Raw genomic sequence first — 17,276 nt, 5'->3', positions numbered from 1 at the left:
CAAAATTATGATGAACTCTTAAACTTTCATTTTTGCTTGATCATAATTAACACATATATCAGACAATAGTTTGTACAGACCCAAACAAAATTACATGCTTGGGGGCGAAGTCACATGAGTAGTTTTCGAAAAAAAAATAATAAAACAAACAATTTTTATGGCGCTGAAAACTATGATATTCGTTGTCAACAACAACTACGGTAGACTTCCAAACTAAGCGAATTCAATACTCAAACTTGAAATAGTCTTCTGTAACTACTGGTTGTAATAGAATAATAAGATCAAAGATAGAACCTATTCCTTGGACGCTGAATCCATATCAAAAAGTAATTACTTCTTTACTGTTTTTGTTCTATGGTAACAAATCTCGTAACCGGAAGTGGTTTAATTTCAACCACTTTCGATTTGAATAGATTGTTAACTTAGAAGAGAGAACCTATTTTTGGGATGCTGTGTCAATTGCAAAAAACACTTCGACATCTCTTACCGTTTTCCCCTTTTTGCTCTATGAAAATCAATATTGAAACCGGAAGTACTAGTTAATTTCAACTACTTCCTGTTTTAGTAGAGCTACGGGTTGTGTTGCTAATGTACTTAAATGATGTACGAAGTACACAGCAAAAGTACTGACGTTTCTTTGTAATTTCCAAGAACAAGAAAATACAGGGAACAAACTTCTGTCTAATTCTCAACAAACTTCTTCCTCTTTATTGATATACAGTTGCCATCACTCTGTCTACTTTGTGTAGCGTGTGGCATAGTCATCTTTGGGGGTATGTTTCAGATACTGGAAAATAGCACTTCCTAGGGATGATCTACTAGCAAAGTAGTGTCCACAAAGAGAATTCTTGAGCTTTGAGACCAAACAGAAGTCACTCAGGGCTAAATCTGATGAATAGAATGGGTGTGGCACAAGTTAAATAACGTGGTCAGCCAAGAATGTGGTCACAACATTAGCTCGGTTGTCTATGTGGACGATGAAATTGCCATTTGCCACTTGTGGTCGTTTCTCATGAGTATTTGTGGAAAGTGTTCCTCCCCCATCTCAAGAACTGCTAAAAATAAAATAAATTGTGAAGAGTGTCATATTTCCTTTCATACTGGCTGTGTGAATTTGCATAAAAGTGGAAAACCGTGGTTGTGCAATGTTTGTATGTCAAGCCGTAGACAAATTCGTGAAATGTCTGATAGTGAGGTGAATACTGAAAAGACTAATATGGATGTATTATTGAGAGAAGACTTAAATTTTGCTTGATCATTTTAAGGATGACATACTAAAAAGTTTAAAGAAAATAGAAGATGATTTGGCAAATCTCTTGAAAACTGTTATGAAAAGCTCGCAGACAACAACAAATTGATTTTGAATCAACAACAGATTATTTAAAGCCAACAAATTCAAACTGATAACCTAATAAGTGAAAATACTCAAGTTAAGAAATTAGTGTACTTTCTTAATGAAAAATGACGAAATTGAACAGTATTCTAGGCCTAATACGTTAGAAATTTACGGTGTTCCAGTAACATCAAGCGATAATGTGGTACAAAAAGTAATTGATGTAGGCAAAGCTTTGGATTTTGAAATTAATGAGAGTATGATTGACACATGTCATAGATTACCGAAAGTAAATAATAGACCAACTCTGGGTATAATAGTCAAATTTGTGCGCAGAACTGATAAAGAGTCTTTATTACAAAGAAGGCGTGTTAAAACAAATCTTTCTATCATTCATTTAGGTTTGACTGCGAATAACCCAATATACATAAACCAGTCACTGATCGCACCAAGACGAATTATATTCGCCAAAGCTAAAGTCATTCAACGTGATAAGAATTATAAGTTTCTATGGGCTGACAAAATGGTCCGCATAAAAATTAGAAAGAATGAAAATTCACCTGTAATTGTTTTGAGCTGTGAACAAGATATTGACAAATTGTAAGAATGTTAATGAAAAACGTAGGTAATAATGAATTAAATGTGTATTATCAAAATGTAAGTGGACTTAGAACCAAAACCGCAGATTTTTTTTTTCAGAATTTGCTGGGTTGTTCACATGATCTCATATTACTATCTAAAACATTATTGTCGTAAGACATTAAAGATGGTGAATTATTTGATGAGCGATATAAAGTATTCCGAAACGATAGAATTCTCACTTTAACAAATAAGGCTACAGGAGGTGGTACACTGATAGCTGTAAAAACTTGTTATAGAGTTCAACTTCACTCTATTTATAATTCATCAAATTATGAAACTTTGACTATTAAATTGTTTACTCAAACAGGAGCTATATTTATAAGTGATGTTTATATTACTCCTTCCAGTCCTTTAACCATTTATACGGATTATATTAATTATTTAGAAAGTGATATAGATGTCGTATCATCAGACTGTATTATCTCAGGTGAATTTACTTTAAATGAAATAAATCGAACAAATTATAATTTCATGAAGTGCTCCACTTCATGTCGCTCAATACCTAATCTTGCAAATTTGCTAAATTTAACATCATACAATAATGTCACGAATGATAACAATAGAACATTAGACTTTGTAATCTTAGGACGTTAATTGAAAGAGATAGTTTTCCTTTGGTTATTGAGGATATTCACCACCCTTGTCTGAATCTTGTGTTTTCCTTAAACACTGAACGTAGAGTACAAGAATAATTCAAAAAAGAACATTACAATTATAAAAGAGCCGATTTCCTTTTACTTTATAGACTAATAGGAGACTACAATTGGGGACATCAACATAAGTTCAATAATGTAGATAAAGCTGTGGATTATTTATATAGATATCTGTATAATTGTTTCGACCAATGTATTCCAAAATGCAAATATGTATCAAAGTCAAAATATCCGGCATGGTTCGCCAAAGATTTAATTAAAGACATAAGAATAAAGGATAAATGTGCGAGAAAGCGTAAATATTCTAAATATCATGATTAGAGATTTAGAGAGTTGCGGTCAGATATTAAGAGACGTACTCAAACAGCGTTTCGCGCCTTTCATAATAATTTAGAAAATGGAATAAAACAAGATATCAAGAAATTTTGGAATTATGTTATTATATGAAAACTTCTCGTAACTTACAAACATTTTATACTTTAGAAAATCTCTCATATTCAAATGTGGAAACTACTAATGGTTTTGCTCACTATTTTTCCTCAGTTCTTGTGAAATCTAATTTTAAATATAATGCCGAGGAAATTAAATTCTCTGAAACAAGTAAAGATTTGAACTTTGACATTCTGAATATTGGGTCAATAACTAGTGCAGAAGTTCTAAGTACTATTAAGAAAAAGTTGAAACCTAAAAGATCGGCTGGTCCAGATGGTATTCCGCCATATATTATTAAGGCTTGTGCTGAAGTAACTCCACACTTAATGTTTATTTTTAATCTGGCTTTGAGTTCCCAAGTAGATGGAAGGTATCTACTGTTACTCCTATTTTAAAATCAGGAAATTCATCCGTAATTTCAAATTACAGACCGGTTTCTATTATTAATTCGTTAGCTAAAGTATTTGAGTATATTCTATATGGCAGAATTTATGAATATATTAAATTGGAAATATCGCAGCTACAACATGGTTTTGTATCTGGAAGATCAACAATAACAAATTTATGAAGTTCTGTAAAATGTATTTATGATCAGTTAGATGCAAATAGACGTATGGATGTGATATATATGGATATTGCAAAAGCATTTGTTAGAGTAGATCACGAGATTTTAATGAAAAAAGATGTACAATTTTGGTTTCTCAAAAATTTTACTGAAGTTCTTCTGCTCCTGCTTAAACAAAAGACATTTATTTGTATCTTTCAATAATAGAGTTTCTCAAGAATTCGTTGCTACTCCAGGAACTCCACAAGGATCTAATCTTGGTCCGTTGTTATTTTTAATTATGATTAACGGTTTGCCAGACGTAGTCAAAGATTCTGAGTATCTTCTTTTTGCTGATGATTTAAAATTGTATAGAACAATTAATAACGAAAATTACCAAATAATATTACAGTCAGACATTAATAACATATTTGCTTGGTGTGCTAGAAATTCATTCACTGTAAATATAAACAAATGTAAAGTTCTCTTACACAAGGAAGAAAAATTATACAGCAAATTACATGTACTCAATTGACAATTACCAACTCGACGAAGTTAATTCAATTAAAGATCTTAGAATTTATTTTGATACAAAATTATCGTTTACAACTCACTACAAGGAGTTAGTAAGATACGATAGTGAACACAGCGAACACCGTTTACGCATACAACTCGAATGCTTACATATCTGTGTAGTGCTATAAGTGTGGAATCTTATAATTTAGTGTATCAATTATCAATAATAGTGCCAAGTGAAAACTCTGCAAACAGTGTAGGTAGTGTTTAACCACCCCGCATAATGGCGGAGGTGTCAGGTGATCCCTTTCCCCCCTCGTTACCCACTGTTCCACTCGATCATACCTCAAATGAAGTGCACATGGGAGAATCCATTCCGGTGGCCAAAGAAGTCACAGTAAACTCAACACCGCCCATAAATTTATATTTACCACATCATGTCCCTCCATACGTTGTGCACGTGGTACCGGAGGCTAATCAGGAGAACAACATAACCGTCAGGAAACATCCTCAAGTACTAGGGAAAATACTGTTTCAAAACAAAGTGGCAGGAGTTAAAACATTTACTCCCACCGGCAAGAATTTAATAAAAATCGAATTTTATACAGGACACCAGGCCAATCAGTTCCTCAATCATGATCTACTCAAACTCCATGGTTGGTCGGCCTTCTTGCCCTATTACACAACTAGATCTATCGGAATTATTCACGGGGTTTATCACGAATTTACTGAAGGCGAAATATTAGAACATCTCGAGTGTCGCGCCAACGTTTTACATGTCCGAAGGATCAATAAACGCATAGAGTCCGAAATACATCTTACCCAATCAGTAGCCATAACTTTCGATACGCAACGCCTCCCGGATTTCTGTTCTTTATATCACGCAGATCATACTATATACACACACATTCCAATAGTTAAACAATGTAAAGATGGCTGTCATCGTCTAGGCCATCTCCAGAGTGGGTGCCGATCGAAGCAGAAGCTATGCCATCGATGTGGAGGCCCACACGATGCACAAGCTTGCACAAATGCACTCAAATGTATCACTTGTGGAAGCGGACACTCGGCCACTGATTTACAATGCCCAGAGAGGAAACGACATCAAAAAATAATAAAAAATAAACTAATGGCGACGGAAAAGATAACCTATAATGAAGCTCAGAAAAGAATTCCTACTACAAAATTGCTCACAAACCAAAGCCCCGCTAACCTCATTCATAATCTCACCTCCAGCAATATACCGCCTCCCGCACCTTTGCCCTTCCAGGGACCTTCCACGTCAGCACCAATTACCAAGCCCAGATCTCCCCGCTCCGTCACTAAACCTACAACACCACATATCGCATCTCCTAGAATGGGACGAGGGATACGGAGCACATAACAACAGGGGTGCAACAGGCAGAAAAAGAACGGGACATCAGAAGGGATAGCACCAAACGTTATACATATCCGTGGTGGGACACACAATGTCAAAAATTGCTCAACAAAATCAGAGCGGCACAGAAACAATACTTCCAGGATAGAACTCCGGAATCATACTACAGCTCGAGACAGGCACGGACGCAATTCAAACAACAAATACAGAGGAACCGCCGAACACACTGGCAGAAATTCTGTAACAGCCTCAAGAAGGAACTAGCGCCACATCCATTTGGAAATACGTTAAGAATACTCTGGCAAAACGTCACACACATTCTGGATTTCAATATACTCCCTCTTGGTTGGAGGAATTCCACATACAATTAACAGCACCGTCAGTCTTGTTTTCGAGAATTGACACATTATCTCACCTTTCTTCTTCCTCACCTTCGACAGCCATCTCTAACATCTACCAAGAGGAACTAGAAGAAGCGATACCAAGAGGACGACACACCAGCCCAGGAGCCTATAAAATCTCGAATCAGCGTATCCAGGATCTTCCCGCGCAAATTCATCCGATATTACTACAAGGTTTCCAATACATATGGTCCACCGGCCATATACCCCAGACTTGGAAGCAACACATAGTAGTCCCGATCTTGAAACATAACAAACCGATTGGACAGGCCAATAGTTACCGGCCTATAACTTTGCTTCCATGTATCAGCAAAGTGTTTAAAAAAAAAAATCATACTACGAAAATGGAATGGCGTACCGAATATTATAACACATTTCCCGCCACAATCATTGGCGCGCGGAAAGGTAAAGCTACATTAGACGCCCTAGCTACATTTCTACTAGAAATTTGGCAAGCATACCAACACCGCCAATACGTAGCAGCTATCAAATTGGATTTTGATAGAGCATATGACCGTATAGACCTCGATAGACTGGTATACCACCTTACCAAGGCCAACATGCCGTCAATATTTATCAGGTACGTACACAATTGGTTAGTGAACCGCAAGATTCGCATTAAATATCAAGGGAAAATCAGGGACTCCCTCAAGGATCATGTCTCAGTCCACTGCTCTTCAACCTATATATGTTAAAATTCCACAACGCACTGAGGCAACACGTTCGAATTCTCAGCTATTTTGATGACCATCTGTTATATGTTCGCAGCTTACTTATCTGGGAATCATCTTTGACCAGCGATTAAACTGGAAGTTACAACTAACATCGCTACACGAGAAGATACGACCGTATATCAACATCATACGAAGTGTCAATAATAAATAATGGGGGACGGACGTAGGCCCATTACTTCGCATCTCTCAACAATGTGTGGACGCCATTCTTCTATACGGAGATTGTTTGCTCGCACCTACGCCTGTGAGACTTTGCCAAATACCACTGCGGCTTCAAGCTACCATACTCCGTACAATTTTTTCTTTACCGCAAACCGCTCCTACTAACGCATTACTAGAGGCTGCAGGTACAATTCCATTCGCAGTTCAAATGGAGTACTATGAATCGAGATTCATCATGAGAAGATTAGGAACAACTACATCCACAGTGATTCCGAAACTCGAACTCTTCTACACGCACAACAGACAGAGAGCATTACCGTATCGACAGAGACTTCCATGGTTATATCATGCATATGCAAACTTGAGACGCTGGAAACAAGCAATATACCGGAATCCTCGTCTACCCTGCTATAACCTTCAATATCGAACTACATTGCAATCAGCTACACTGGAACTACCGATTCCTACTAACAAACGAACGAACTTAATATGCCCCCAGATGGGAATCTTACATGGCAGCAAACCATTCTCATCGCATCCTCATATATACAGATGCTTCCAAACGAATGCAAGCAGGAGTGGAATACACAGGGGCGAGTATATACATACCCCATTCCCTGCAAGTTGAAAGACGACTACCAAATCAGATGTCAATTTTCCACTCTGAACTATGGGCTATACGTATGGGATTGCGACACGCCATAGAACATAACTACCAAAGTTTTGGAATCTGTAGCGACAGCCTTAGCGCCTTAACAAGCCTCCAAACCACGGGCCTTTCTAACCGAATGACATGGATTCACGGTAATATTAAACAACAGGTCACAACCCTCACGGACAAAGGACACAGTGTCATATTTTTTCACGTATTTAGCCACACTGAAATACATGGCAATATGGTTGTTGATTCTCTCGCAAAGGAAAGTACACATCTGGACCACATCACTGACATCTCGATTCCAACGGAGAGCCTCCACGCCCAACTTCAAAAACAACGACTGAAAAAATGGCGACGATATCAAGAACAACATAGATATCGTGAAGGTAAACACTTTTGGGCAATATTCCCAAGACCTACGACAAAGCAGTGGATTACGCCAGCAGGTTGGTCGCGACGACATGTGTGTTTACTTTTTAGATTATACTTAGGAGTTACTCAAACACCGTATAGATTATACCAACAAGGACATCACAACACACCTCTCTGTTATTGTGCCGAACAAGAAGGGAGATTATCTCATCTCATATTTCAATGTAAGTTAACTCCAGCCTATCGTGCCACTCTCAATACTGTAATTCATCATTTCCACCATACGACAAAAGTGACTGTTCCATTTATCTTAGCGAACAACATACGAACAGTGGTTTATCACCTCCTCCAATACATAATAAACAACATTACGCTTTAATTAGATCTTGCACTACAGCTCAGTGCAAATTTAAAGTTGGATATATCCTCTTGCAAGGAGTACCAAAAGTACATCTAAACCATTATAGATAAATCTAACTGAACTGTCCAGAAGACTTAGCGTCAGGGCAAAACAGTTCACAAGAAGAAAAAGAAGGAGTTAGTAAGTAATGCAAACAAGTTGCTAGGATTTATAATTAGAAATACTAAGTATTTTAAGAAGCCAGAAATTGCTGTAATTATCTATAATAGTTTAATTAAGAGTAAATTGGATTATGCAGCTATTATTTGGAATCCATATTATAAAGAACACATACATGATATAGAACATATTCAAAATAAATTTTTAAAGTTTCTGTATTACAAGGTTAATAATAGATATTGCTCATATTATTTAATCCAATACTATACTAAGAGAATATTTTAGACTAACTTCACTCAGAGTTCGCCGATCAATACTGTCGTTGATTTTTCTGAAAAAAGAAAAAAAAACTATTGAACAATGGAATAGACTGTCCTTCTTTCTCAGGTTTCTTTATATGTATCAGGCCTTAGGCCTAGATATGATCTCTTCTTTTGTGTTTCATTTTCAAGAACTACTCAACACAAAAATTGATCGATTGTTAGAACTTTAAAACTATATAATTTTGTGTCGAAATATTGTGATATAGTTTTTGATATTGAATCACATTTTCATGCAAAAATTAAGCAATTATGTATGGATTTGGAGCTCTCTAGCATAATGTTTTGAAATGGATTTTGCTCTTAATGTGTACACTCGAAAGATAATAACACTAACTAAAACACTATTGGTATCTCCTTTTATATGGAATAGTATTGAATTGAAATTAATATTTGTGAATTGAAATTGAAATCATGAATTCAAATTAATATTTGTAATCCATTTCTAATATATGTACAAGTTGCAGGAAAGTGTTTATACTTACATTTATTTTTTTGTCTGTTGTATTTTTACTTTATTTGTGTTTTGTATTTTTTTATTTTTTTTATCTTGTCTCGTTTTGTCTGCAGCTTGCTTATTTAATTTTACTTTCTTGCCTATTTTATTTTAGAATAATGGTATCGTATTAAAAATATTATGTTAATAAGGCTATCGTAGGATTGTAATCCTGTATGCCTTTTACAAATAAATAAATAAATAAATTTTGACCAAAAAAATATATCCAGAAATGTATTAAAATACCCGCCCGTAAATGTATGACATTTCGAAACAGGGTAGAACTATATCACTCCCTAGGAATCCCAGATAATAACGTACAACACCTTCTCATTGGATGTCACGTGGCGAATTTTATGCGGACCATTTATCATTAATAAATTGTTATTACTTACGCCTGTGATGAGCATTCGAATTCAGGGTCAATATAACATTAAATCATTGATTGAATTTTGAGTTTAGCGTCTCTTTTAGCTACGAGACTATATGAGATGTGGACCTACAGCTTAACGTGCGATCCGTAGCACATGAGCTTTCACTGACAAGTAAACCTTACGTTTGGGTGAATCGAGTTACTGGCTGAGACACATATGCGAATGTAGTACTAAATGTGGTCAGTATTTCAGTGAAGTTGTAGGTGCGAAGCACCAGGGGTTTAGGAGATACAGCTACCAGAACATCACATGGAAGTACAGAATAGTCTTCATACAGTTGGAGGTAAAAGCCCTGTAAGACCTCTTCTAACGACAAAAGGTGAATAACAAATATATGGGTACATATTAGGACTAGGGGGAAGTCATATAGTAAGAGTATACCTGACGGCGGCCATCTTGAAATCCTCCATTTTGAACTAAGGTTAAGTTTTTAAAATAGGAATAGGGTCATGTGATACATGATTTAAGGCGCAAATTTAATCAGATGAACAATGGTGACGTTAATTTTGATTTACGCGCAATTGGTAAAAAGTTACAAGGAAATTAAATATTGTTGCAGAATATGTATTAGTCCTTTACCCCACCTTGTAAATTTTTTGTTAATGATAATAATTAAATAAAAAGCATGTGGATAAATATTAGGTCTATGGTAAGAGTTGCCTTGATGGCGGCCATGTTGAAATCCGCCATATTGAATCAGACAAAAGTTTTAAACAAAATGCGTAACAGTGACATCTTATTAATAGCAAATTTTACCATAAATCCAACGGTATAACCATTTTTGCTTTATCATTAACCAGCACAAAATTAAATGGGAATAGAGTAATGCAATAGATGACTTCGGGCTAGAAGTTAATCAGAAATACAATGGTGGCGTTACAATGTTTGTGCAAGTCATGCACTCTTTTCTGAACTACATATTGATTGTACTAATTGAGGACTTTTCTGGAAGAAACACCCAAGTTCAATTATGACTCAATTCCACTTTGGTCATTTTTCCTTAAATTAACAACTTGTTTATGCGATAACAAATGCTGGTTAATGATAAAGCAAAAATGGTTATACCGTTGGATTTATGGTAAAATTTGCTATTAATAAGGTGTCACTGTTATACGTTTTGTTTAAAACTTTTGTCTGATTCAAAATGGCGGATTTCAACATGGCCGTCATCAAGGCAACTCTTACCATAGACCTAATATTTATCCACATGCTTTTTGTTTAATTATTATCATTAACACAAAATTTAAAGGGTGAGGTAAAGGACTAATACATATTCTGCAACAATATTTAATTTCCCTGTAACTTTTTACCAATTGCGCGTAAATCAAAATTAATGTCACCATTGTTCATCTGATTAAATTTGCGCCTTAAATCATGTATCACATGACCCTATTCCTATTTTAAAAACTTAACCTTAGTTCAAAATGGAGGATTTCAAGATGGCCGCCGTCAGGTATACTCTTACTATATGACTTCCCCCTAGTCCTAATATGTACCCATATATTTGTTATTCACCTTTTGTCGTTAGAAGAGGTCTTACAGATCTTTTACCTCCAACTGTATGAAGACTATTCTGTACTTCCATGTGATGTTCTGGTAGCTGTATCTCCTAAACCCCTGGTGCTTCGCACCTACAACTTCACTGAAATACTGACCACATTTAGTACTACTTTCTCATATGTGTCTTAGTCAGCAACTCGATTCACCCAAACGTAAGGTTTACTTGTGAGAATACAATGAAATATTAAAATTAGATGTTATTAACCAGATAGCACTGTTAGCTTATGATTTTTTTTTTTTCTGATACAGCAATTGTTAAACAAAATTAAAGAAAAAAACACCAGTGTAAGGTTTACTGCGTACGTTGAAAGACATTTAAGATACGTACTTTTCAGTATTGCTTCCGTTTGTATTAGTCTTCATTTCCTTTTTCCAGAAACCACATGTTAGCTCACGGGCAGTCAAGATGAATAGTATGGAATTAATCACGGTCACCAAACCAACAGGGATAAAGAAGTAAACCAGGATCTCCATGTCACCTGTCAAAGTAAAGAAATATTGTCATTACTCAAAAACTTTATGTAACAAGACATTTACTGAAATGTTCTAAGAACAATTAAAATACAAAAAAGAAAAGAAAAAAATGTCAGCGTTCAGTTGAAGAATTCAAAATATAAGCGGATATATTGAGGAATAGTGAAGGGTATTGCTCTCCGAGTAAAACTAGAAGAAGCAAATAGGAAATGCGTTCCGCCTGAAGGTTGCGGAAAAGAAGGATGTAGGATATTAATAGGTGAAGCGTTCGAAAAGATCATAGGCTTGTCTAAATCGAAAAGAAGTATATAATTTATCATTACGAGTATTAGAAATCTTCTACATGGTGCTAATGAAGGAGAATTTTACATCCTGGGAAAATGGGAGAGAAATACTAATATTTAAAGAGTTTTGTAGCCCTGGATAAGATTTGTAAATTTTAAAGGTAACTTTGTAACTTTAGATAAGATTTTAATGTTATTACAGGTCATGAACGCTTAAACGTTTCACTACTAAATTAGACACCATCCATGAGCTGAACTATATTGGAAAAAGTTTACGTTTCCTTTCATTTCTAAAAGAATTTCACGCTGTTAATTGACCTTCCCATTAGCTACTGTTCTTGAATATACTCGTATACACGCGAGTAGCATAAGGGTTAAATTAATACATAGGTTAGACAAAAAATAATGGCAACACTATTCTTACGGCAGAGGGCTGTGTCTCAGAATTACAAGATTTCCGTAGCTGATAACGAAACATGAGACAATGAAGTGTAGCGCTTGTCAAAGACTGTGTTGTATTTAGTCAAAAGCAGCACTGCCGTAAAATAGAAGAGGAAAGAGGAAGTGCCAGAACAATGTGTTTCGGAAAGACGAACAACGTGCATGAATCAAGAGTGAAATGGCACGTGGGTGCACTGCACTACAATGTTTTCAAAGACTTCGTGAAGACCTTATTTCCAAAATGAAGGAATCACTTCGCGGGAAGCACTACGACACAAGAGAAGCCATCGTGTGTGTCATATGGCGCTCCCTGTGGGACACTGATGAAGATTGACATGCTCACAGTGTACGATGCCTTCCATACGTGTGTCAGAAAGTAAGAATGGCTTCTCTCGTGATGGGAGGCGATTACATTGAAGAAATGTAGGGGGTATTTTTCTGTGCATAAAGCCAGTTACTAATTATAACAATGTTTTCATTATTTTTCATCCAGCCCTTGTAGTATAAAAGAATTAAGTATTGAGATTCATAGCGAAGGGCTAAAAGGCTACCAGAATGTTTGCTCTGGGAAACACCGATCGTAGCTGTATCTGATTGTTTTTCTACATTTTCCAGTTCATAATCGCAAAAACTTTGCAAGCGCTTTTATCCTTTTCTTTTTATATCTATGATAACATTAAAGTTTGTTTTATCCTTTTTTTCAACCGGAAAATGCTACAATTGGGGCATTTAAATCACTTTTTCCTTTTCCTTTTTAAATAATGAGCAGTTTTCAGCCTGATCTCATATCGATACATTCAATAGTTCCTTTTTCTTATGCCTCTTCCAACCTTGTTTTGTTCACTTCTCACATGTTAAAATTATTATTAAAAATTTGAATTTACTATCTTATTATCTTTGTATCATTAAAGAACAATACAGCTCGATTGTATTTGACAACACTACAATCAAATATAATGTAGTTTTAATAATAATAACGGACTAAGCTTAGAGTAAAATTTGGGCATAATCGAAACGAAAAGAATTTTTCCGACCCATATCCGTAAATGGGATAACTGAGTGGTAATGTTTCCTCATATCCTCCCGTATTTCTGCCTATGTTTACTTCACATTTACACTGAAAATTTCATAAAAATTTGCAAATATACATTTTTTACGAAGCTTTCCGGATCGTAATTCAGCCATATTTAATTGAAAACACTACTTAATTAGTACACAAAGGCAATTTGAAAATTTTCAAAGCTGTGAAGCTAATATTAAACTTAGTTTTAATAGAAACAAATAATAAAGTATTTAAGTTGAGAGTGAATACAATTATGTGAGGAAAATATACATATATTATCTGTATATATGAAACGGAATTGCTATCCTATATGTAATTCTACCACATCCCGAATTATGCAATAATAATAATTTCTATTCCTAATAATAATAATAATAATAATAATAATAATAATAATAATAATAATAATAATAATAATAATAATAATAATGAAAAGAAGAAGAAAAAGAAGAATAAACAAGAGACAAAAAACAGTAATCCTCATTAAAAAAAACACTATGCACACCATTAAAACAAAATATTAAGACCAACAGAACTCTAATTTAACCAAGTGGCGGCTCCACTGGGAGAGGGCCAAAGGGATTGCACTTTTCTCTTGTTCAACCAAGGAGCATCTTCCAAAAACAGCTTTTGAATTTCTTGCAGACAACAATTTGGACATTCATCAGGTGAATCAGATGATTCCCCCTTAACAATTTTTATTACATTTTCAGCAGATGAATCCCGGGTGATATTTCAAGATCCAGTTTTGTTCATAGAGATACCTATATTGCATATTTTGACAGAATGAATGCGAACGCCCTTTTCCATCCCGTAGAGAGTAACATATAGGATCATTAATATTGTCAAGGTATGTACACAGATTTCATTAATGGTAAGGAGTAATGGTAATGGTAAATGGAGCTACCACTGGTCTAACTTCCAATTTGCGAAGAAAGGTTTGAGCAGATTTTATCTTGGGAGTTGGGAATCTCAGAACAGCAATCTATCGATAATAAAGTAAGCTAAAGAACGTTGTTAGACATTACTGAACAAGTGAATGTATCAAGTTTCCTAAGTCTTTGTTCTTTGGAAACCAACGAAAACGTAGAGCTCCCTCATGGCTATACAGTTAGTGTACGCGGCTTTGGCGCGGGACACCCGGGTTTGATTCCAGTGGAAGCTCGTGTGGTTCGGATCCCATGTTAAGCTATAGATCTACGACTCATACAGCCTCGCTACTGAAAGGGACGCTCAACTCTAATCCAAGCAATCAAAATGTATAACTATCGTACGGTATTATAAATTATTGAAATCTAAATGATTTGTCATATATTTTGTAAATATTTTCTTCCTGCTTGGTCTTATATATATATATATATATATATATATATATATATTTTTTTTTTTTTTTTTACTTTTTTGACTCTTACCCATATAACTGTTTAGTATTGGATAATTGTGTATCTGAGATTGCCAACTTTTTTTAAAAAAAATAATAATACAGTAGTAGTTATTTTACGTATGGACATATAAAATACTGACCTGCACTTACATACACACATATATATGTACATTTGCACATATGACGTATGTTCGTTCCAAGTATTAAGAAACGGAAAACTCTCGAAAGTAGGACATATATCCATGCCAAAATTTTACCTTGTTTATCTGAACATACGATATATATTCATACCGAATAGTGGTTAATGCAAAATAGAGGTTAAAAGTGCAATACTTTGGTATCGTAACTACAGTTTCTAAAACAATATTATTCACAGTCAATATTTTGAAATAAACTTACCTTACTTTGAAATGAGCAAAGATGTAATCCTTTCGAGCATGAAAGTAGCAAAAGAATATACAAAGTAAATTATAATCCGTGAACAACAGGGCAAAACAGGAAACATCCACAGAGCAAACAAACAAGAAGCAGACTTACATCTTAAACATTCAGGTCTATCTACGACATAGGCTTTGAATCCCAAGCAATGTTCCTGTGTCTACACTTGACAAGTATAAAAATTGAAAGGAAAAGTAACAAAGGCTTGATTAACAGAACTAGATTTTTTAAAGAATCATAAAAAAAAATCACCAAGTATGCAATATATGAAACTAATTCATGGTTTAAAATACAACGAGAAAGGATCTCGAACGAATTTACATTAGTTTGCTAGCATGGCGTAAGAAACAACTAATTCCGCTCAAAATTTGTCAATTTTGTTCCATAATAGTTAAGAGACATCGTCATCTACAAGTTTTAGTAATATCATTCAAAATTAATATTATCTTCGACATTTACATCTTTGCTTTGCTGGATTGCAGTTTTACAGTAACTCTTCTCTTGAAGATAATAAATGTTGATCTCTAAACAATGTATAAATCCATGTATATACTTGATATAGTCTATCCGTTTTAAAGACTTACATATAGACAGGTAAGCCGATAATATTGTCGCTCTGACTATGACACTCTGACAAAACAGACGACCCATTACAGGGACAGGTAGTTCGCCTACACATCGTTCCTCTCGAGACAAAGGAGCGTATCTCATTTTTGACAACTTCTTCAGGACATAAGTTTGAAGATCTTATCATAATTTATTCTATCGTGTTCTGTTAAAATTTAATTTGATCTCCTGTATACCTGAAACGAAGGAGATCAAATTAAATTTTAAAAGAAGGCGACAGAATAATGCGAAAAGGTTTAAACTTACCTCCTGGAGAAGTTAAGAAAATGTTATACGCCCTTTTGTCTTGAGAGAGACGATATACTCCGCTACGATGAGGAAATGTTTATCACTGTTATACCTAGTTTGAAGTCAGTGTTCCGCAAGCCAAATGCGCTGGGCCGTTGTATGGGAAGGATATAACATTACAGGAGTTTCAGTTACAAAGTGATCCTCCGGTTAGTGGACAAACCACACTTCGAAAATCATAAATATTTCAATTCTGGTTTACCTGTAGTCTATAATACACTACACTCTCGCTAATCCGGACATTCCTTGCACAGATGTATGTTTGTTGATCAGAGTTTAGCACCTTTTTCAGAAGCGAGGCTATATGACAAGTGGACCTACAGTTTAACGTGGGATCCGAACCACGTGAGCTCCTTAAGTACCAGATTACTTACTGTGTTTAGAACTGTTGTTGTTTATTTAACTTGTGTACTATTGTGTTGGATTTTCTTTCATTTTTCTATCATAAATACGAGGGCGGTTTGATAAGTCCGTGCAAAGTCCCAGAGAGAGCAACACTGATGCGTACCGAGGTGATTGTCAGTTAGTAACATCTCTTGGAAGAACATACACCAAGTGGCAGCCAGATCTGTTTAGCGCTCTGTGTTTGGCGTGCGGTTAAATTGAGTAAGTCGAGTGAGTTTCACAAACATGGATGAAAGGGAATTTCGTGTGGTGATCAAACATTATTTTATGAAAGGTACTTCACCTCAGAAGACGAAGGAGAAGCTAGATAAACATTATGGGGAATCTGCACCTTCGATTAGAACAGTGTATAAGTGGTTTCAAAATTTTCGGAGTGGCCATATGAGCACAAGCGACGGTGAACGTTCTGGACACCCTATCGAGATCACTACACCAGAAATCATTGAGAAAATCCATGATATGGTCATGAATGATAGACGAGTGAAGGTGCGTGAGATTGCTAGTGCTGTGGGCATCTCTAGTGAAAGGGTACATAATATTTTGCATCAACACTTGGGAATGAAAAAGCTATCCGCAAAATGGGTGCCGCGATTGCTTACAGTGGATCAAAAACGAAATCGTGTGAGGTGTGCCCAGGACGGTTTGCGGCTGTTTCAACGGAATCCACAGGACTTCCGTTGTGTTGTTTCGTCACTGTGGACGAAACGTGAATACACC

General features: G+C 35.4%; 1 protein-coding gene across 2 annotated transcripts in view; it reads right to left on the bottom strand.

Moving 5' to 3' along the window:
* The window catches only part of LOC145687991 (putative G-protein coupled receptor Mth-like 1), a 199,732-nt gene that overhangs the window by 10,753 nt on the left and 171,703 nt on the right, over positions 1-17,276 (bottom strand). For both annotated transcript variants that reach the window (XM_081761644.1, XM_081761643.1), the window contains one exon: positions 11,484-11,634. In XM_081761644.1, the coding sequence (XP_081617770.1) occupies positions 11,484-11,634 (151 nt within the window). The remainder of the gene's footprint in view (positions 1-11,483; positions 11,635-17,276) is intronic.

This window comes from Thermobia domestica, chromosome 6 (genome assembly GCF_964235325.1).
Source record: "Thermobia domestica chromosome 6, izTheDome1.hap1.1, whole genome shotgun sequence".
Classification (NCBI taxonomy): domain Eukaryota; kingdom Metazoa; phylum Arthropoda; class Insecta; order Zygentoma; family Lepismatidae; genus Thermobia; species Thermobia domestica.
The sequence above is the reverse complement of the archived record's forward strand: the minus strand, read 5'-3'. Positions and strand labels throughout refer to the sequence as shown.